We start from the raw sequence: 21988 nt of genomic DNA, 5'->3' as shown, positions 1-21988 counted from the left end.
GGTGGTGAATATTACGGTAGATACACTGAAAGTGGACAAGCACCCGGTCCTTTTGCGAAGTTTCTTGCTGAACATGGGATTGTTGCCCAATATACCACACCTGGTTCTCCGAGTCAGAATGGTGTAGCAGAAAGGAGAAACCGAACATTATTGGACATGGTGCGGAGTATGTTATCATACTCAAAACTTCCTAAGTCCTTGTGGAATGAAGCTCTTAAAACGACGGTGTACATATTAAACTGAGTTCCATCCAAGGCTGTCTCAAAGACACCTTTCGAGTTGTTTAAAGGTTGGAAACCGAGTTTGCGACATGTACGCGTTTGGGGATGTCCGTCTGAAGTAAGAGTTTATAACCCACAAGAGAAGAAGTTAGACCCGAGGACCATTAGTGGTTATTTCATTGGATATGCCGAAAAGTCTAAGGGATACAGATTTTATTGTCCATCTCACAGTACACGGATTGTGGAGTCAAGAAATGCAAAATTTCTTGAGAATGACTTGATTAGTGGGAGTGACAGATCATTAGGAGAAAGGTCTGAGAGTGATCACTCTATTTCACAACCTTCTACTTCAAGTCACCTTCGAACTGTTGTCGTTCGTCGCCCTTATCCAGCTCCAGTGCGTGTTGTTGAACAACCAGTTCCCGAACCTCCACAAGCTGATGATCCGGTAGATCATGTTCAACAAATGCCTGAAATTGTTGAACCGGTTATACAACATGATCCTCAGGAAAATGTTGATACGACATTGAGACGATCTAGTAGAGTACGGAAATCAGCAATTCCAGATGACTACATGGTGTATCTACAAGAGTGTGAGTATAATGTTGGAGCCGAAAATGATCCTGAAACGTTTTCACAAGCCATGAGTTGTAGGAAATCTGACTTATGGTATAGTGCCATGAAAGATGAGATGGATTCGATGGCATCGAATGAAGTCTGGGATCTTGTCGAGTTGCCTAATGGTGTAAAAGCCATTGGTTGTAAATGGGTCTTCAAAACCAAGAAAGACTCATTGGGCAACATCGAAAGATATAAAGCAAGACTCGTAGCCAAAGGATTCACTCAGAAAGAAGGAATCGATTACAAGGAGACTTTTTCTCCTGTATCAAAGAAAGATTCTTTTCGTGTGATCATGGCATTAGTTGCCTATTTTGATATGGATTTACATCAAATGGATGTGAAAACGGCGTTCCTCAATGGTGAACTGGAGGAAGAGGTTTACATGAAACAACCTGAAGGATTCTCCTCTAGTAGTGGTGAGCATTTGGTTTGCAAACTTAAGAGATCCATATATGGATTGAAACAAGCTTCCCGTCAGTGGTATTTGAAGTTTCATGGTGTCATTTCTTCATTTGGTTTCGAAGAAAATACCATGGATAACTGCATATACCAGAAGGTTAGTGGGAGTAAGATTTGTTTCCTTATTCTATATGTGGATGACATTTTACTTGCAACCAATGACAAAGGGTTGTTGTATGAGGTGAAACAATTTCTCTCTAAGAATTTTGACATGAAGGATATGGGTGAGGCATCTTATGTCATCGGCATTAAGATCCATAGAGATAGATCTAGATATATTCTAGGTTTGTCTCAGGAGATCTATATCAATAAAGTCTTGGAGAGGTTTCGGATGAAAGATTGTTCACCGAGTCCAGCACCTATTGTGAAGGGTGATAGGTTCAATTTGAATCAATGCCCGAAAAATGAGCTCGAACGGGAACAAATGAAGAACATTCCATATGCTTCTGCAGTTGGAAGCCTTATGTATGCTCAGGTTTGCAAAGACCTGACATTGCATTTGTCGTGGGAATGTTAGGGAGATATCAGAGTAATCCAGGTTTGGACCACTGGAAAGCTGCAAAGAAGGTGATGAGGTACCTACAAGGTACGAGGGATCACATGCTTATGTATAGACGGACGAACGATTTAGAGGTCACTGGTTACTCAGATTCAGACTTTGCTGGCTGTGTTGACTCACGTAAGTCGACTTCTGGATATGTATTTATGCTTGCCGGTGGAGCTGTATCATGGAGGAGTGGCAAGCAGACATTGACCGCTACTTCCACTATGGAAGCTGAGTTCGTTTCATGTTTCGAGGCAACGTCGCATGGTGTATGGTTGAAGAGTTTCATATCCGGGCTTAGAATTGTGGATTCTATTGCTAGGCCATTGAGATTATATTGTGATAATTCAGCTGCTGTCTTCATGGCTAAGAACAATAAGAGTGGAAGTCGGAGTAAACACATCGACATCAAGTACTTAGCCATAAGAGAACGTGTTGCGGAAAAGAAAGTGGTCATTGAACACATTAGCACTGAATTGATGATTGCCGATCCTCTGACTAAGGGCATGCCAATTAAGAATTTCAGGGATCATGTTGTGAGTATGGGACTTGGTTCCATGATGTGATTATTTCATTTGTACGTACATTTATGTATTCACGAAACTCTTATTCAGTTGTGAGTATCTTTTTCTTTAGTGTACACTATATTTGATATTAAAAGACTCACTTACTTGGACCTAGAATAAGCATAAGGCTTATTCATTAAGTAATGTTATCATATAAAGTTTAAAGACACATGATATACTGTAATACATGGAAGATAATACTCGTACTAAGAGGACTTATCCCCATGATTCATATATTGTGTTTCTTATACAGATAATCGACACATTAAGAAAAATATATAGACCAAGTGGGAGAATGTTGGAAGTTTTATTAACTTCCCATTATGTTAATGGTCTAACATTTCCTCCATGTTGTGTTAACTGCATGATAACCACCCCAATAGCAGTTTTTTCTGATGGAGAAAAAACAATAAATAGGGGTAACGTATTTGGTCCCTAAGCCAAGCAAAACAGATAGATATACACCATCAGTATTGTATTGCTAAAGGTTTAGAAGCACCAAATATTCAGATTTCAACTCAACCATTTTCAATGGCTGGAGGTATGTGTTCGATTCAGAATTTATTTCCGCATACATGATCTGATGTATTAAAATTGTTTACATAGAGATCATGATTTAAGATGAGTTTAAAGAATTTTAAACTTACATTCTCCTGTCGGAAAATATTGACAAAAAAGAATATATATAGGATACATCCATAAAGAGATTCTTGGTCGTTCCTTGTAACACGCAGTGGACTTGTCGAGGATGCGATAAAGAGCTACAGACAGGCTACACCCCCTACAGGTATGCCATTACAGTATACTTTAAATTGAATTATTTTTGTTCAGTTTGCAAGATATAGAGTTTTTTTTGTGCTGCTTAGGAGATATATTCATATTGTTTCCTAAGACTGGTTGGTTTTCCCATTACTAGAGTGTCTGCAGTTGGAAGGATCGAGAAAAAATGTTGGCTGCGGTTGAAGGGATTATCAGAAGGCAAATCAACTAAGAAATATCGTCCCTTAGATAATCGACATTTCGATATTTTAGGTACTGTCTTGCATTAGTTATCTAACCGGGTTGATATTTTCAGTGTTCTTTCAGATGTCACTTTGCCGATCCCTATTAAGACTGCTAGAGGATTAGAGAGACTAAGGGTCGGATATGTAAGCAGCGATTTTGCCATTTCGGTAATCATCCCCTCTCACACCTTTTGAGGTCTGTCTTCGGCATGCACAACAGAGATAATGTCGAGGTTTGTAAACTCGAACTTTATCTCCGTTTATATTTATACCGAGAATAACATAATTTATTCGGTAGTCAGAGGTACCGAGTCTTGATGTTATCTGCAGGTCTTTTGCCGCGCTGAGTCAGAGTGACGGCTCTGAGTGGAGACAACGTAATCAATCTGAAGCCGAGCACGTTCTCAACGTCTCTGCCATGACGTCCAACGCGATTGCTGGATTGATAGACGATGACAAAATACAGCATGACAAGCTCGATTGGGCTAAACCTAAGAAATCATGTTTCTCTTTGCAAACAGCATAAAGGAGTACGAGGAGAGGGCTGCGTCTGTAGCGTTGGATAGGACAAAGTTTCAGTCTCTGACAAGCTCGATTGACTTGCCCTCTGTTTGACACTGAGCGTTGGGTGAGTTCTTGCTACTTTTGTTCTTTTTTAACCTAACGCGTGTTTGTGTGAGGGACTTGGAAAGGTCGTACTTCAAGATGTGGAATCTGCGTTGCTCTGGGCATCGACCGCAGCACTTTAAAGTAGCGGAGGATGACGTCGAATTCCCTCACGACAAGTGAATGAAGGGAGGACACGAGACGGGACAGACGAAGAAGTCGCCCGACCAAATGGCTCATTCTGATCGATCCAACAGACTATAATGTCGTGCCAAGGACCCGGGCTTTCCCCCACGGACCAAAGGATTAGCCCATGACGCAACGAACACGCGTTTGTTTACTCGCGTCCAGACAGGTCTCGAGCATGCAGAAGCCGCCAGACCGTCTAATACCAAAATGCAAATGAAACAGGGTCCATAAATCTAGGGGCCCTTTTTTAAAGCTATTTATTACTGTGAATTATATATTATTATAATAATAAATATAGATTGGAAAACTGCAATCAATCGTTTGATATAATTATTATACATTATATTACTGTATAAATAAATATGATATATAAATTAGTCATAATGCAAATTTTTTATTAATTCAAAATCAATATCAAATTGATTTTATAATTGTTAAAATATATCAATAATAATTAAAGAATTTATTTAAAAACTGAAAATGAATTATATTAATTTCAAAACCTAAATTCAAGGATTTTAAAAAAAATATTATTCTTATCATTAATACAGAAAAACGTTATAAAATTTATTGATTGTATTTAACTAGTTTTTATTATAAAAATTAATGTTTTTTAAAATCATTAATAATTTTTATTATATTAATTTATACTTTTTTTTAATCAAATATTAACAATTTTCGTATAATCTAACGGGCCTCAAAAAATGTTGAGACGGCTCCCGTCCATCCACATCCCACGGCCAAGCACTTGATAAAAACCCTAAAGGGAAAATTTGCACCAGTATCCAAAAACGTCACGTCATTAGAAATCTATACCTTTTTTTTCTTCCTTTGCAAACTATACCTTTTTATAATTTTTTGACAAAAATACCCTTACTTTATTGTATAATTTTAATGTTGCCATTATTCAAAAAAATTACAGCATAAAAAATATATTTTATTCAGAAACTGTGTTATCTCGGAAAACTGTTTTTTTCATCCAGAATAATTATTTTTTATCTGTGAGAATCTATTTTTATTTGGTTTAACTGTTTTTGTATACGAAAAAAAATAATTTTTTTATCAAGAAGAATTGTTTCTCGTCCGAAAAAATTATTTTTTCATTCGGGAAAGACTTTTTTTTATCCGAAAAAATGTTTTTTTATCTGAAAAAGTCTATTTTCGTTTGGGAGAATACTTTTTTTTGAGAAAATTGTTTTCATAGGAGAAAAAATGTTTTTTATATAAAAAAACAATTTTTTTATACGTGAGAACTATTTTTCATTCGGACCAAAAACGTACACTTCCGAACGAAAAACAACTCCCTCGAAAAAAACAGTTCTTCCGAACAAAAAATCAAACTTTTTCGAACGAAAAACAGATTTTTCCAGACAAAAAACAATCCTCCCGGACAAAAAACAGTTCTCCCGGACAAAAAAAAGATTCTCCCGGATAAAAACAAACTCTCCCGAACAAAAAAAATTCTCCAGGACAAAAAACAGATTCTCCCGGACAAAAAATAGTTCTCCGGGATAAAAACACTCTCTCCCGGATGAAAAACAGCTCTCCCGGATGACACGGTTTCCAAAAAAATCTGCTTTTTATATTGCACATTTATTGGGACGTTAAATGACAATATTGAAATTATACAATAAAGTAAGGGTCATTTTGTCAAAAATTTATAAAAATGTATAGTTTGCAAAGGTCATAACTATTTTGTCATATTTTGCAAAACACCACATCTTTTTGTCACACTTAACTAATAACCCCAACCCTAAATACATATAATTACATTATTCCTATTCATAGAATAGGATAGTGACAGATTCGGTCCATCAAAGATATCATTTTAGGCCAATAACACACGCTATTTTTCATTATTACATGATTTGTTCAATTCAAGAATTGCAACTATGCCATGAAATGGTAAAACGAAAGATAAAATTTGAGTTTTGACAACTGGAATTCCATGATATTGATATATCGTATGCACATGTTCTTCTTACAACTGGTGTTTTTAGAATTAATTAACATGTTAAACGGTCTTCTAATCATGCCACGTTGACTCTTAACAAAAGTCAACCTGTTTCTTGGATTCTTTTGATCTTGTCGTTGCCTAATGGATAAGCATCGCACACTTGGTCTACGTGACTTCTGCCCAAATAGAACACGCCAACACACAATGTTTATATAAAAAAAAAAGACGTTAATTAGTAGAAATGGCATAATAAATCGCAATTTTTTTCATGAGTTTTGCGAAAGTCGGTCCTTTTATCATTCTCCGTATTTGTCAAATTTTCAAATACTGTGTATATATATACGTAATATATGAACTTGATTTTACATTATTCTGAACACATAAATCATGTTCGAACACACACAAAAACTTGAAAACAAGGTTTGAAACATAACTCAAGTGAACAATCTTTGATGTTAGCATCAAATCCGGATAATCGGGATCACATGAATTTTGGGAGAATAAAAGTGAAGTTGTAATCTAGATCACATATTTTAAGAATATTTACTAATTGTATGTTTATTAGGGCTTTAATCAATTTAGGGTTTTTTATTTGATCCTATATTTTCTTCCTTGTATGATAATTTCTTAAAGAATAGAGCGTGGCAATAGTCTATTACTGATGTCGGTTTCTTGCCCGAAAAGAAACCGTCCAGGTTGTCGTGTAATTGATGAAACTTCATCATTACAGGAACTGTCTAATCTTGGATATATGTATATATATATATATATATATATATTAATTTTGGTCTGTCTTAGGCTCCATTCATTATGCATTTCAGGGCTAAAGTATTCCCTGGAGGTTCAGAGTCTGACTTGCAACATCGAAATTAATAGTTGAGAATAGAAACATTACGAACAAGAAGACAAACAGAAACTTTCAAAGGCATTGCAACATTGAAAAACATTGAGGAGAGACAACAGTTCGAACAGTAAATTTTTCTTAAACAGACACGCATACATCATCGTTATTCATATATATAGGGAAATTATTAATGAAAATTCTGAAATACAATGTCTCTCGACACACATTCATCATCATTATTCATAGGAACATTATTAATAAAAACTCAGAAGATAATGTCTCTTGCCACGGGATCAGAATTTGGTCTGAAGATTCTTTACCACGTTAACATCCAACTGGAACGCCTTTGAGAGGACGATCGGGTCAATCGCGGGTTTAGACCCGAAAACTGAGTTAGCGATCGTGATGACACCAGGATTCTGACTGCTCAGAGCGGCGAAAGCAACGGCCTTAGAATGGGTGGGGTTGAATTGGAAATGGATGAGTCCTTCGGGGAAGACAAAAACATCGCCAGTGTTGAGTGTTTTGGTGAAGAGACGGTTGCCATCTCCATTCGACGAGACAAACCCTACGTACAAAGTTCCCTCTTGGACAACAAGCACTTCAGTCGCACGTGGGTGAGTGTGAGGAGGGTTTTGTCCGAACGGTGCATAGTCTATACGGACGAGCGATATCCCGAGCGTGTTCAACCCTGCAAGGTTGCCAACGTTGAAAGCCGTTACATTGGATCCAACTCGGTTGTTCGTGTTTCCCGCATTGTTGAAGCCTGCTTTGAAGAAGTCTTCTGGCGTGACGAGCTTCGGGTCCTTACAGATCTTGCCATTCACAAACACTGCGAGGTCGGTTTCAACAATGCAAAGTCAGTGAATGCTGTAAATACGTAAAGACCTCATCGGAGAAGAACCTATGAGGATAGGTTTCAACCTTACATATATACTTTAAACGATTTATATGTACGTGTGAATGTTTTTTACAATGAAAAGGAACAGAGAAAAACCGATTACGATATATGGCGTACCAGCGTTTGCGGGGTCGTTAACGGCGACGCAGAAATCTTGAAGAGGGCTTGGATCAGAAGCCATGGCGTATGGGATTGTCACAGATAGGAGAAAGAGAGAGAAGAAACTCCTAATGCCCATATTGAAATGGTTCTCTTTGTTTATTTCTTGAATCTTTCCTGCGTTGATGGAGAGGTGGGAGATCTATGGATCAAAACGTGCCATTTTATAGATGATTGTGTTTGAATCGGTCCATTGGAGATATATTAACCTAAACGCACACGCTATGTCCAATATTATTCTATGTATTTTTTTTTTAAAATAATTCAAATCAAGAAACGCAACTATGCCCAAGAACTGGAATCTTGAACTGGTAAGCGTTTGTTAGAATTGGGAGTTCGCTCAAAAAAAAAAGAAAGTAAACGTGTTTTTGGATTCTTTTGATCTTGGAACGGAATGGATCGTCTATTATTATTATCAGACAGAGCAGCCATAACACATATATCATTTATCGTGTTCCTACCAAAATATATTAATTATTTAATAGTATATTTACACGGGAAAACGACATAAAAGTTCAGAAACATTTTTTTTTTACCATTCTCCATATTTTCACCAAATTAATTATAATTTGTGTTTAAAAACACCCGACATCGTGGTAGAATTATTTTTAATTTCCGTTAATATATTGCCTATGTATTGGGTATATATGTCTTGGAAATACACTTTTTTTAAAAGGAGCATGGTTTATTTAAATAGTTAGAAACAAGTTCCTGTGGCCCATGAGCTAGTGACGGTTTACCTGGATGGAAAATTAAAAATACATGACCACGTTGGACATTTAACCAGCTTTTTAATACCCTTTCTGAATGGAGGAAGTTTTTGAGTTTTTAGAATTCACAAAAAAAAAATGATAATTAAGATATTGTAAATTTAATGTTTGTAAAAACTTGAAAAACTATTTTAATGCAAAAATCAAAAACTTTTTAATTTTTAAGATATAATTAAGATATAATTACATTATTACCCTTGTATACGAATGTTTAAACCCGGGAGGTTATCGACATTAATTGACTGTGGCATTGATCGGCAAATGTGAAATGACTTCTTCTGAAGTTTTGGAAGGATGGGTGAGAGCACAATTCATATGGGATACGTGATAGTTTCGGTCCATCAAATATTTCATTTTAGACCAATAACACGCGCTATTTTTCGTTATTCCATGATCGAGTATGCACATGTTCTTCATACAACTAGTGTTTCAGAACTGATCATGTTCGGTGCGGACGTTGACTCAAACAAAGGTCAACGTGTTTTTTATTCTTTTGATCTCGGCGTTTACCGCATACTTGGTCTAACGTAACTGCTACACGGATATCATAACAAGAAAACGGGTTGGACTTTCCTTCATTGCAACCACCTCCCTCCTCGTCACGGGCTGATCATTCCTTTTCTACAGTCCGCACAACGGCTTTCACGATGAAACGCACGTGGTAACTTATTCAACCGCGTGTAGAATTTTATTCAACCGCTGTCGAAATAAAGTAGAAGAGATTGGAATCGGTCGTAAAAGAAGATGGCCGAGAGTTCATGAACAAAAGGGGACTAAGTCCCTTCCTTATTCCATGAATGATTTTACACGCTTCTTTATATTTTTATAATCTATACAAAGGATGCCAATAAAGCAAAACTATTAAAGTGATAACCGATATAAATTTCTATGTAAGGAAATAACTAAAGTCCAAAATATATTTATGCATTATATAGAAACTTATTAATACTTGGTATGACTTAGTTAGTGCTTGATTGCTCCATTGGTATCCTTATTAATTGCTCAGAATATTTTCCAACGGACACATGCATGGCCCTCTCGATCGTCTCCATCATCCTTTGAATATGTATGGTGGAATCTTCAACATCGACCACGAGTTCTCCTTGGTCTGAGGTAATCTGGTTCTCTAACTCCATCCCTAACCACTCACTCATTGTTTGGCTTGCGGTTAAGAACAGATTGCCTACCATAGCTCGTATTGTAGCTTGGTCTTAATTAGGGCTCCATTTATTATGTATTTCAGTGCTAAAGTATTCCCTGGAGGTTCAGAATCTGACTTGCAACATCGAAATTAATAGTTGAGAAGAGAAACACTTCGAACAAGAAGACAAATAGAAACTTTCAAGGGCATTGCAACATTGAAGACACTGAGAAGAGACAACACTTAGAACAGGAGAACATACATAAACTTCCAAAGCATAGTAAATTTTATTAAACACGATTGAAAACACACACATACGGACATCATCATTATTCATAGGAACATTATTAATGAAAATTCAGAAGATAATGTCTCTTAATTAACACGAGATCAGAATTTGGTCTGAAGATTCTTCACCACGTTAACATCCAACTGGAATGCATTTGAGAGGGCGATCGGGTCAATCGCGGGTTTAGACCCGAAAACCGAGTTGGCGATCGTGATGACACCAGGGTTCTGACTGCTCAGAGCGGCGAATGCAACGGCCTTGGAGTGTGTCGGGTTGAATTGGAAATGGATGAGTCCTTCGGGGAAGACAAACACATCGCCAGTGTTGAGTGTTTTGGTGAAGAGGCGGTTGCCATCTGGGATCGACGACGAGACGAATCCTACGTACAAAGTGCCCTCTTGGACGACAAGCACTTCAGTCGCACGTGGGTGAGTGTGAGGAGGGTTTTGTCCGAACGGTGCATAGTCTATACGGACGAGCGATATCCCGAGCGTGTTCAACCCTGCAAGGTTGCCAACGTTGAAAGCCGTTACATTGGATCCAACTCGGTTGTTCGTGTTTCCCGCATTGTTGAAGCCTGCTTTGAAGAAGTCTTCTGGCGTGACGAGCTTCGGGTCCTTGCAGAACTTTCCATTCACAAACACTGTAAAAACATGGGAGAATGCAAAGTCAGTGAATGTTGCAAAACACGCGAAGACCTAATCAGATATCTGAGTGAATGTCCAAAACCATGAAAAAGGAACAGGGAAATATAGAGTAGGGAAGATTCGTACATGCGTTTGCTGGGTCGTTAACGGCGACGCAGAAATCTTGAAGAGGGCTTGGGTCCGAAGCCATGGGATATGAGAGTGTCACAGATAGGAGAAAGAGAGCGAAGAAACTCTTAGGAGCCATATATATTGAAACGGTTCTTTCTGTTTACTTCTTGAATCTTGAGTCGATGGAGAGGTGGGAGATCTACGAATCAAAACATGCCATTTTATAGATGATTGTGTTTGAATCGGTCCATATTAGAGATATATTATATTAACCTAAATGCATGCATGCACACGCTCTATCCAATATTATTCTACGTGTTTTTTTTTTTAATAATTCAAATCAAGAAATGCAACTACTCCCAAGAACTGAAATCTTGAAATGGTAAGCGTTTATTAGAACTAGAGCCCGAATATATATATTGGCATTAGTTTTCGACGAATTAATCAAAATGGATATGTATTGTTTCGTTTTAGTTGCGTATTGAAAACGAGGGTGCGAGGGCAATCGTTTTCTTCTTCCAATCTGCTCTAAAATCAATGTTTTTAATATATTTTTTTTGCAAATTAAAATTGTGCCCTATGGTCCAGAAGTGGTATCACAGTGGTTCGAATCCACCAGACATCACTGATTATACAAAAAAAGGTGACATATGGCTAACCCCTCAATTAGAAGTCAACGTGTTTGGTTTTGCTTTGGGTGTTTACGTTAAATGTCGGTAAGCTGTCAATCTTAACGTAGATGGTTACAGGATTTGAAAGAGATAAAAAGAGAATACCTAAAAGCATAATTCTCAATTTGAGGTATAAAAAATGTCACGCATTGAATTATATTTTTAGCTAGTTGTTAAAAAATTTCTACCATTATATCATTATCATTTGCGTTTATATATAAATAGTTTAGTTGGTATAAAATTTATTTGATTTACTGTTTGTGGTCCATACGATATGGAAAGAAAAAAAAAAGTCAACTTGAATTAACTTTCTTTTGTTTTCCAATTTGAGTTAGTTTTAGGGTTTCTTCGTTCAACTAGGTTTTAGAAATCATGTTCTCTAATTATTTGTCTGCTAAATCATACATGTTACCAAAAAATAAAGTTTAAATTCTCAATTTCACGGGTCATTTATTTTGTTCGTACAAAAACACGTTAGTTATTTAATAGTATATTTACACCGACATAAAAATTCAGAAACATTTTTTTCACCGTTCTCCGTATTTTCTTTTATTTTTGTCAAAGGCATTCTCAATATTTTCACCAAGTTAAATATAATTTGTGTTAAAAAAAAAAACCCGACATAGTCGCAGAAATTATTTTTTACTTTTTTTCTTTACAGTTATGTCTTATGTATTCGTTAATATATTGCCTATGTATTGGTTATATATATATATATATATATATATATATATATATATATATATATATGGGTCAGAATTTGGTCTGAAGATTCTTAACCACGTTAACATCCAACTGGAATGCCTTTGAGAGGACGATCGGGTCAATCGCGGGTTTAGACCCGAAAACCGAGTTGGCGATCGTGATGACGCCAGGATTCTGACTGCTTAGGGCGGCGAAAGCGACGGCCTTGGAACGCGTCGGGTTGAATTGGAAATGGATGAGGCCTTCGGGGAAGACGAACACATCGCCAGTGTTGAGTGTTTTCGTGAAGAGACGGTTGCCATCTGCGTTCGACGAGACGAAACCTACGTACAAAGTGCCCTCTTGGACGACAAGCACTTCAGTCGCACGTGGGTGGGTGTGATATATATATATATATATGTCTTGGATGGTTTATTTAAATACATGACCATGTTGGACATTGTAACGGCTTTTCAATTAATATTTGTTCTTTATTCTTACAGATATGTACCGAAAATATGTTCCACATTTCATCTTCCTATAATTCAAATTTCTTTATAGTATGAGAGTATATATATATATATATATCACCCTTGGTTTCGATTTCCTTCGATTTTTCTGTTGAATCTTCATATATATTCGCCGATCGATTCTTCAATTTATCGGAGATTTTCTCAATCTCATAATTTTTTTTTCCTCGTCCTAACTAACTGAAGCTATTGTTTTAAACCAAACTATAAAAAATATCAAATGGGTGACAACTTGAATTAATTGACTTTTTCGAACTATTCGTTTCGTTGTTATATAGTTACCATTAATTTACAGCCAACATCTAAAATGATTAGATATAAAAAAATTAATTCTACTTATTTTTTTTATGGGCAGTAATAACAAGATTTTCTTATTTTTTATGAGAAAAAAAAAGTTGATGATTGTGAATTTTGATTTGGACGTAGTTAACAGACTTAGACAACTATCCATATTCAATATTATAATTAAATTATCTTCGACCTGATGAATCTAATGGTGAATGTTTTTTTTGTAATCAGGTACTGAAATCCATACTAATTCCGGAGTCGGGAACCAGTGAGATATTTTGGAATATATGCTCTCTTTCCAAATTTGATATTCGAACTCAGGGCGGGACAAACGCTTTACGTCTCGTTTCACCGGTTGAATAACTCAAATTTGGGTTTCAATGGTGAATGTTGTTTTATGTGTTGGAATAATTCGAAACTCTTGAATTTTCATAGGAAAATTTACATCATCAGATTTTGGATTCCAAGGTTGCATTGTTATATTGAACATAAGAGCATTGCCGGAACGAATAATTTTAAAAAAAAAACGGAAGATAATGTTTAAATTTTAAACCTATAAAAATTCGAATAAGCGAAATCTTGACAAAACTGTAACATGTTTTCTATATTGGTGATGACCAAAATGGAACCGTGATTACTTTACGACACCACTTAGAGCACTCACATATGGGCAACTGTATCATATCGTTAGTAGATAACTATAATCTAGATGTAATATTTTATCAATATTAACTATGTGTGTTTATCCTTATATTTTGGGTTTATTATTTGATTGTACATTATTTTATATCATTTTTTTTTGTTAAAAGGTAACCCAAGAGTTCGGGTGGGAGTTTTGCCTCACCCACTTCAACCAGTTCGGTTCGCGGGTGGCTCATGAGCCAACCCATATTTTTCCGAGTCAAACTCAAATATTTTGAGCTCATAAAAAAACGGGTCATATGAGCCAACCTATCATGAGCCGGGTTCATGGTGAGCCAACCCATCACGATCTGAACTGGTTCTCGGGTCAGAACAAATATTTATTTTTTTTAAATTTTAATATTTTTATATATACAAATTTTATTTTTATTACATATTTAGTTTATTTTGTTTAAAATTTTTATTTTTTTTATTATATTTTAGATATTTTAAAAATATTTTATATATTAAAATTATTTTTAAATATTTTTAAATATTAAAATTTATTTTTAAAATTTATATGTTTGGCTCGGGGGCCGACTCATTTGGCTCACGAGTTAAGACGATCTGGAGTGAGCTGACATATTTTTGGCTCGCTAAAAAATGGGCCAAAAATGAGTTGAGCTGAAAATTTTTCAGATTGGGATGATCTGGACTGGATCGGGACAGCCCGTTTTACACCCCTAATTTTTATATCATATTTTATCATCATCAATATATTTGTTGGGGTTTCACTAAAACAGCAAATGGATATATATACTCCGTGAGGTTAATTCATCGTTGGACGGTTGTTTCTTATTACACAAGGCAGTAGTCTATTTTGTGATGATGGTTTCTTGTGCGATAAGAAACCATCTCAGGTTACTGTTTAACCGGCGAATCTTGTCCATAGTAAGAAGTAATTTGTAAATGTATTTTAGTACTAATTTGTTTAATCTCAGAGACATTTTTTGTAATTTTTTTTATTAATTATATTCCATTCTTAATATATTTTAGTGCTAAAGTGTTCATATTCATTTTAACCAAAAAAAAAAAAGTATTCATATTCATTGTTAAGAGAAGAGACAATACTTCGGACAAGCAGAAGGCAGTAACTTTCAAAGCATGGTAAATTTCACAACACATTATTCGGTAGGAATGTTGTTAGAAAAAATTCAGAATACAATCACGGGGTCAGAATTTGGTCTGAAGATTCTTAACCACGTTAACATCCAACTGGAATGCCTTTGAGAGGACGATCGGGTCAATCGCGGGTTTAGACCCGAAAACCGAGTTGGCGATCGTGATGACGCCAGGATTCTGACTGCTTAGGGCGGCGAAAGCGACGGCCTTGGAACGCGTCGGGTTGAATTGGAAATGGATGAGGCCTTCGGGGAAGACGAACACATCGCCAGTGTTGAGTGTTTTCGTGAAGAGACGGTTGCCATCTGCGTTCGACGAGACGAAACCTACGTACAAAGTGCCCTCTTGGACGACAAGCACTTCAGTCGCACGTGGGTGGGTGTGGGGAGGGTTTTGTCCGAACGGTGCGTAGTCTATACGGACGAGCGATATCCCGAGCGTGTTCAACCCCGGAAGGGTGTCAACGTTGAACGCGGTCACACTGGATCCGATCCGGTTGGTCGTGTTTCCTGCCTTGTCGAAGCCGGATTTGAAGAAGTCGTCTGCCGTGACGAGTTTCGGGTCCTTACAGAACTTTCCGTTCACAAACACTGCGAAAAACACAAGACAATAGATCGGTTTTGAAACTACAATGTCGGCGAATGTTGTAAAATACACGTAAAGACCTAATCACAGATATCCAAAAGCCATGAAAGGGGAACATAGAAAAATAGAGTAGAGATTCGTACATGCGTTTGCGGGGTTGTTAACGGCGACGCAGAAATCTTGAAGAGGGCTTGGGTCCGAAGCCATGGCGTATGGGATTGTCACAGATAGGAGAAAGAGAGAGAAGAAACTCCTAATGCCCATATTGGAATGGTTCTCTTTGTTTATTTCTTGAATCTTTCCTGCGTTGATGGAGAGGCGGGAGGTTTGTGAACCAAATCGGTCGAGCTCGTTCTTATAGATGATTTGATCGTGTGAAAGAATCGGTCCATTAAGGATGTTAAATCTAAATCCACACGTTATGTCCAAATATTTTTCCAATTCAATTTTATTTTTTTTGCAAGAATGCCCCCAAGAACTAGAATCTTGAAACGGTGAACGTTTGCTATTGGGATTATTTTTCGATGATTGAAAAAAACATTTAATCAAAAATGGATATGTATTGTTTTGTTTTAGATTAATGTAATGATCTATTGAAAATTAGGTGTCGAATTATCATATGATAAAAAAGTATGACAACTCTTGTGAAAACGTCGTTATGTAATTCCATTTTCATGGATAAAATAATAAATTAATGATAAATTTATTGTTTTCTAGTTTAGACTTCGAAAACCGCTAAACTAATCATCCAAACTCGTTACAAAAATCGATTGTGATATAATCTTGATTTTATTCAATTTATTTCCACGATTTGAGTATCTTAGCGATCTAGATTTATTTCTGCAAATTTGATTTCATATTAAATTTAAAATAAATTAACATGTTTCTTTTTCAACATGTTTCATTTTTTCAGTATTGTTTTGGGTTTCTTCAAACTGGTAACAATTTGAATTATCTATTTTTTTTTATTTTAAACTATTTTTAGATGTTTTCCATCAATATATTATTATTTTTTTGTTGAACCATCAATATATTATTACCATTGCGGTCAAAAGAAAACATATTTAATTAATTCTTTTTTCATGGGCTATCGAGAATATTTCTATCATTCAGAGGAGATGGTAAAAATATAAAGTTCTTACAACTTGAATTCATTATTTTTTTCTTCAATTTTTTTAATTATTTTAAATTGTTTGCATCAATATATTTTTAAGGATATTCCATTAACTCACACAATATGAATCATATGATCCGAATAAACATCTTTATAACATTAAAAAAAGAATATCCAATCGATTATTTTAGAATTAACTCTTTTTTTTTATAATAAACTATTTTTAGATCGAACGGATCCGTAAATATAAATTTTTTTCTTTTTTCTATTATGATTTAAAAAAAATATATATTTTGGGCTTCCGTCTCTCGGTCTGAATCAAATCTGAAATCTGATGTAAAACCAATATGAAAATCCGATTATTTGCGGATCGAAAAAACTTAAATCCAAAATTTGGTATTTTTCGAGATGGACCGTGCCGAATTTCAGACCCGAGGTCTAAATTGACACTCCTGAGTCTTGAGAAAAGTGCCAAAAAGATTCATACTTTAGCCAAATGGTAATAATGAAGCAGAGCTAGGGGTAAAGCTGTAAATCTATAAATACCCTGATGAAGCCACACGTGTCCACACACACGCGCCGGATACCGATACGTCCGCATCCCTAATACGCACGCGCCATGCCCCCTCCTTTGTCCAGTTTTTCATTTTTAACGCTTCTGTTTTCCGATCTGAGTTTCGAAGTCTCTCTCTCTCGATCTGTCGAAATCGTCTCTGTAATTTACTTTGTTTCCTCTGATTTTGGTGCGTTGTTTCTGAATGAAAGATTCGATCTTTGCCTTTTATTTTTCCTGAAGCGACCCGATTTTGATAGGACCAATTGTGTGTTCGATTTGGGTTTCGCGACGATAACAAAGTGAATTAGATCCTCTCGAAAACCAGAATCAGCGAGAAAGAAGTGTATTAGCAAGCAGTATTTAAAGTCTATCTTTCCGTTTACAGCGAGAACCATTGTCTTGTTATGGATAAGTTTTGCTTTTGAGTCTCCAAATTCATCCAAATGTCGCATATTGTGTGTGCTTGATGTGCCCTAGTGAAGGAGGAAGGTAGAACATTTGATGCATTTGCTTGGATTTACTTCTACAAGTTTCCAAATCACTTTGTTCTGTGATGCTCATCAAATGGGAAATTCTTTACTTGATGGGTTATAATGGCAACTTGTTTTGGTCTCCGAATTCATGTAAATGTTGCATTTGTGTGTGTTTGATGTTCCTTGGTATAGAAGGGGAAGTTAGAGTTGACTCATAGATTCAAAAGACATGTAGTATAGCTCTTTTCCCTTTTCTTCCCCTTTTTTTTTTACCATGAAAATCTAAAGGAAAGAGCTTTAATTGGCAGGTAATCATGGCAACGATCAGGAATCTAAAGATCAAGACATCTACATGTAAGAGGATTGTCAAAGAGCTACACTCCTACGAGAAGGAGGTCGAGAGAGAAGCTGCTAAGACAGCTGATATGAAGGAGAAAGGAGCCGACCCTTACGATCTAAAACAACAGGTATCCATTGTCTGTTCTCTCTCCAGTATTTAAGGTTGATTCCATTGTTTCTTGCTTCATTAGAAAACCTTACGGATGTCATGTTAGGTGCTGATTTTGCTTCTTTTTATGTATTTAAGATGATGAACCGGGTTTTATTTCATCCCATCCCCTCAGGCATTGTATCGTCGATACCAATTGTTACAAATTCAGATTAAGATATGATGAACTCGAAAGTTTCTTGTGGGTTTCAATTCCTTCACTTTTTTTTCCTCTTTCCATTTGTTTCCATGTGGAGTGCAGGAAAATGTATTGGCTGAGTCGAGGATGATGATTCCGGATTGCCACAGACGCTTGGAGGCAGCTTTAGCTGACTTGAAGGCAACTTTGGTAATTATATCTTCAAGTTTTGTTGCTCTCTCTAAACCCTAAAAAGATATCTAGCTTCTAAGGAATTAGTGTAGGATAACAACTTAACATGTGTAGAGTGTTTACCTGAGGAATTGCATCTTGGTTTTGGAGTTGTTAATCTGTGACTGTGACGGGAATTTTCAGAGTCTAGCTGTGGAAGGCGGCCTTGCACGAAGCATAAATAAGTGCTTTTGAGATTTAGTGAAAACATAGCTGACTCTAGTTAAATTTAACGAAAGAAAACCGTGTTGAATGTGTCTAGGTGGAACTGGAAGAGGCAAACGAGAAGGAATGCCCGGAAATCGAAGATGCAAAGAACACTGTCGCGGATGTGGAGAAGCTCTTCCACACAGAAGACGCCTGATTTATCTGTTGTCAAGCGGCGCAATTGCAAACGCTTTTTGTTGATGGATCGGTTGGTTTTCTGTTGTAAAGACCTGATGAGTTCAGTCATTGTAGCTAGTGGAAGTCAAGAAGAGGTTCTCTATTACCTCTGTTTCTCGATTCAATCTCATCTGTTATCGACGCTATCAATGAACCGTCCGGTCCTTTCTCGATGGCCGTTGTCCAGATTGTCGAGTCCCTGTTCATTCTCGGAGAGCAACCTTATCTTACCATTTCAGCTGGTTCTTTAATGTTATCCCAGAAGAAACAGCATCTTCTACTCTTATGTTTCAGTTTCTTTTCTCAGCATTTGCATTTTATGGAGTTAGAATCTCTTCATGAAGATCTTGATGCACCATAAACCCGGAATCTCCCCTTCAAAAACCCACAGGTACGAGCTGCTGTCTATTAAGGAACTGGTCACCATCGTTCTTCACACTTGTGCTAGAAACCTCGTTGAGATCTTCACTCTTGTGCCAGAACTAGTGTTGTTCCAATATCATGTAAGGCGGTGGTTATGCGATCACAGCTGTACTGTGATCCTCGTAAGATTCTTGCACTGCCATGCCATCGAAATAACATGGCTCGGGTCACTCGTGGTTCGGGATGAAGCCATGTTCTCGTTGTTTTAGTCGTTGGATGTCTGGCAGATGAATGTAAATGTGATTCTATTCCTTCAAAAAAAATTATTCAAATCAATAAATACCCTTAGGGGTTCGGTTCGGTTCGATATTTGTTCAGTTCGGGTTATTTAGTTATAGAAAATTTATACCATTTGGTTGTTACATTGCGTTCGATCCGGTTTGGTTTTGGGTTCGATTCAATTCGGTTTTTTATTTTATTTTTTTTATTTTCTTATGAAATTTCTAGTTTTTCAGCTGTATTCAACTCTCGGTTCTTTTGATACGGTTCTCGTTTAGAATTTTTTTTAATTTTATTTTCTTAAAAAACTCTCTTTTTTCTGGGTTTTCCTATATTCACTTCGGTTTGGTTCTGATTTATTCGATTTTGTTGAAAACATAACTGTTTGGGATTTTATGACGGTTCAGTTTTGGAACGGTATTAGTTTTTTCGGTTTGGTCCGGTTATCCTACTTATAATATAAATTTTATTACTGAAAATCAAGCCAAATACATATGAACGAACAATCAAGAAAACGAACCCACAAGAAAAGAGATGAAAGCATCATATGACAGATAATTCCTCCTCCTCCTTTTACATCTTAGCACAATCGGTTGGCTTGAAGGACACCTTCTGCGAAACGCTGTCGTATCCGACAAGGAAGTCCATCTGAGACAAGTTGCCGTAGATAGAAAAGTTGTCGTTTCCGGCGAAGGCGAGGCAAACGACGCCTTCTGCGACCAGCACGAAGTAATTCGAGGGGTCGAGCTTCACATCTGCCCCTTTGAAGTTCATTGTGATTGTCGGAACTTTGAGATCGGAACTCAATTGGTAGCACAGACTCAAAAATTTTCCTGGATCCGACGTTCGCTCCGCATCCACCATCGATGCAACAGTCGACTCGAGTTCGGAGTAAAAACTGGACGGCAACAACGTTAGTGTTGTGCCCGAGTCGATGATTATGTTACCTTCTTCGGTTCCAAGACCCGAGCTGTCGAAATCGAGTTTCTTGCTTCCCACGGTAATAGCTTCGAGTGTCAGATAGTAGAATGTGTCCGGTTCTTTCTTGACGATTGGGGTAGAGACGGTTCCAGTGCCCGACACTACAGCTTTGGAACCGAAGTTCATCTTGCTGGTCCCGTCGGATTTCGACGACAGAGGGACCAAACAGTACGAGAATTTCCCATCGATCGAGTCGCCGAGTTGTCTAATCAGCGAAACTGAGCCTCCTCCGAGTCCGATGATCCCTGAACTCTTCTCGTTGAACGTTCCTGCATTGTCGTGGCCGCACCCGATGACAGTGTTTTTAAGAGCCACGGGGCGGCTGTCCGTGGACCCGAGCGTGACGGTGTCGACTGCGATATGGCCGATGGAGTGAGACCGGTCACCGTACGAGATAGAGTATTGGCAAGTACCGCCAATGCAACTGGTTCTTTCTGTGGCTTGGCATTGCCTTGAGCTGCAAGAAACCTTTTTGTACGTGGACGAGCGTTCTGGATCGAAGAGAGGAGCGTCTTGCGAGTAGCAATCTTCACAGGGTTTGCACTGCGTCCAGATCAGGTCGCTCCCCGTGTCGGCGATCGCCATTATCGGGAAAGGCGGCGACCCGATCGAGATGTTCATCAGATACTCGCCTCGGTTTGACGTTATCTCAGATACAGGCGTGTTTGGTGACAAACCATCCGAACGGGCGAAATGGACCGCGCGGTCCGCTGATCTACGTAACGCGTTCCTCAAACGCTGCGATGGGGCCTCCGCGGGATTGTAAAACGGCGATTTGGGGGAATCGCGGTGGATGAGGTCGACGGTGAAACCGCGTTCGGATTCCGCGTTTGCGTTTGAGAGAAACGCTGATGAGACCAAGAAGAGTGAGAAAATGGTTGAAGAAGATAATCGAGACGCCATTTTTCAAAGGATGAGTTATTGTTTTTCTTATACATTTCACATGCACAGCATATATATATATATATACACACACATACACATAACTATATAAGGTTTATGTTTATTGGGTAATGAATCTGTGGTAGAGTGGTTTGTGAGGAATGCAATTAAATATGAAAATAATTACCAAATTTAATCATTTTGGGATATTGGTGACTTATTCCCCGATTTGTTTCCTATTGTCCATGTGGAATTGTTATTCATGCATGCATCCATAATCTTTATTACAAATGAATTAAATAAATTTTTTTTCCTTTTGAATACTAATGAATACTTCTCCTTCTCCTTTGGTCTTCAGAATACTAATTTCCACAAAAAGAAATGAACGTACAATGAATCTAATCTACGGAAAATGAATGTCAAAATGGACTTAGTTTGCACAATTTAAACTGTATCAAAAGCATCTAAATTAATTTTTTTAATTATAGTATTAAAAAATAGTAGGGAAA

At 37.2% G+C, this 21988-nt stretch overlaps 5 protein-coding genes across 9 annotated transcripts; 1 reads left to right on the top strand and 4 right to left on the bottom strand.

Moving 5' to 3' along the window:
- Window positions 1-7075: 7075 nt before the first annotated feature.
- LOC104805736 (germin-like protein subfamily 1 member 8) lies at window positions 7076-8197 on the bottom strand. The gene is made up of 2 exons (XM_010530395.2): window positions 8030-8197; window positions 7076-7843 (listed from the first exon to the last, which is right to left on the bottom strand). Exons 1-2 carry the CDS (start codon window positions 8148-8150, stop codon window positions 7305-7307), a joined length of 660 nt encoding a protein of 219 aa, XP_010528697.1. The 5' UTR covers window positions 8151-8197; the 3' UTR covers window positions 7076-7304.
- A 2044-nt stretch (window positions 8198-10241) lies between these two features.
- On the bottom strand, window positions 10242-11205 carry LOC104805735 (germin-like protein subfamily 1 member 8). The gene is made up of 2 exons (XM_010530394.1): window positions 11045-11205; window positions 10242-10914 (listed from the first exon to the last, which is right to left on the bottom strand). Exons 1-2 carry the CDS (start codon window positions 11163-11165, stop codon window positions 10373-10375), a joined length of 663 nt encoding a protein of 220 aa, XP_010528696.1. The 5' UTR covers window positions 11166-11205; the 3' UTR covers window positions 10242-10372.
- A 3762-nt stretch (window positions 11206-14967) lies between these two features.
- LOC104805734 (germin-like protein subfamily 1 member 8) lies at window positions 14968-15886 on the bottom strand. 3 transcript variants are annotated; one of them, XM_019201550.1, is made up of 3 exons: window positions 15734-15886; window positions 15371-15595; window positions 14968-15256 (listed from the first exon to the last, which is right to left on the bottom strand). In XM_019201550.1, exons 1-3 carry the CDS (start codon window positions 15852-15854, stop codon window positions 15057-15059), a joined length of 546 nt encoding a protein of 181 aa, XP_019057095.1. In that variant the 5' UTR covers window positions 15855-15886; the 3' UTR covers window positions 14968-15056. The 3 variants fall into 3 exon arrangements, with proteins under 3 accessions (XP_019057095.1, XP_010528694.1, XP_010528695.1); XM_010530392.2 differs by having other exon boundaries at window positions 14968-15595; XM_010530393.2 differs by having other exon boundaries at window positions 14968-15538; window positions 15746-15886.
- A 1432-nt stretch (window positions 15887-17318) lies between these two features.
- Window positions 17319-19260, top strand: LOC104805733 (tubulin-folding cofactor A). Of its 3 annotated transcripts, none has more exons than XM_010530389.1 (4): window positions 17319-17419; window positions 18042-18200; window positions 18483-18569; window positions 18853-19260. In XM_010530389.1, the coding sequence occupies exons 1-4, from the start codon at window positions 17324-17326 to the stop codon at window positions 18952-18954; spliced, it is 444 nt and encodes a 147-aa protein (XP_010528691.1). In that variant the 5' UTR covers window positions 17319-17323; the 3' UTR covers window positions 18955-19260. The 3 variants fall into 3 exon arrangements, with proteins under 3 accessions (XP_010528691.1, XP_010528692.1, XP_010528693.1); XM_010530390.1 differs by having other exon boundaries at window positions 17341-17447; XM_010530391.2 differs by lacking the exon at window positions 17319-17419 and adding an exon at window positions 17462-17749.
- An 805-nt stretch (window positions 19261-20065) lies between these two features.
- On the bottom strand, window positions 20066-21511 carry LOC104805732 (aspartic proteinase CDR1-like). Its single transcript, XM_010530388.1, has one exon. It carries the CDS (start codon window positions 21498-21500, stop codon window positions 20190-20192), a length of 1311 nt encoding a protein of 436 aa, XP_010528690.1. The 5' UTR covers window positions 21501-21511; the 3' UTR covers window positions 20066-20189.
- Between the last annotated feature and the right edge of the window lie 477 nt (window positions 21512-21988).

Source organism: Tarenaya hassleriana, unplaced genomic scaffold, assembly GCF_000463585.1.
Source record: "Tarenaya hassleriana unplaced genomic scaffold, ASM46358v1 Cleome11, whole genome shotgun sequence".
Classification (NCBI taxonomy): domain Eukaryota; kingdom Viridiplantae; phylum Streptophyta; class Magnoliopsida; order Brassicales; family Cleomaceae; genus Tarenaya; species Tarenaya hassleriana.
The sequence above is the reverse complement of the archived record's forward strand: the minus strand, read 5'-3'. Positions and strand labels throughout refer to the sequence as shown.

Excerpts from the sequence above, each read along its gene's own strand:
- LOC104805736 (XM_010530395.2), bottom strand. The coding sequence starts at position 8,150 with ATGGGCATTAGGAGTTTCTTCTCTCTCTTTCTCCTATCTGTGACAATC. Across the intron at positions 7,844-8,029 it reads TAACGACCCCGCAAACGCTG|TGTTTGTGAATGGCAAGATC; the intron begins GTACGCCATATA and ends CCGACCTCGCAG.
- LOC104805735 (XM_010530394.1), bottom strand. The coding sequence starts at position 11,165 with ATGGCTCCTAAGAGTTTCTTCGCTCTCTTTCTCCTATCTGTGACACTC. Across the intron at positions 10,915-11,044 it reads TAACGACCCAGCAAACGCAT|TGTTTGTGAATGGAAAGTTC; the intron begins GTACGAATCTTC and ends ATGTTTTTACAG.
- LOC104805734 (XM_010530392.2), bottom strand. The coding sequence starts at position 15,854 with ATGGGCATTAGGAGTTTCTTCTCTCTCTTTCTCCTATCTGTGACAATC. Across the intron at positions 15,596-15,733 it reads TAACAACCCCGCAAACGCAT|TGTTTGTGAACGGAAAGTTC; the intron begins GTACGAATCTCT and ends TGTTTTTCGCAG.
- LOC104805733 (XM_010530389.1), top strand. The coding sequence starts at position 17,324 with ATGCCCCCTCCTTTGTCCAGTTTTTCATTTTTAACGCTTCTGTTTTCC. Across the intron at positions 18,201-18,482 it reads CTTACGATCTAAAACAACAG|GAAAATGTATTGGCTGAGTC; the intron begins GTATCCATTGTC and ends TGTGGAGTGCAG. Across the intron at positions 18,570-18,852 it reads CTGACTTGAAGGCAACTTTG|GTGGAACTGGAAGAGGCAAA; the intron begins GTAATTATATCT and ends GAATGTGTCTAG.
- LOC104805732 (XM_010530388.1), bottom strand. The coding sequence starts at position 21,500 with ATGGCGTCTCGATTATCTTCTTCAACCATTTTCTCACTCTTCTTGGTC.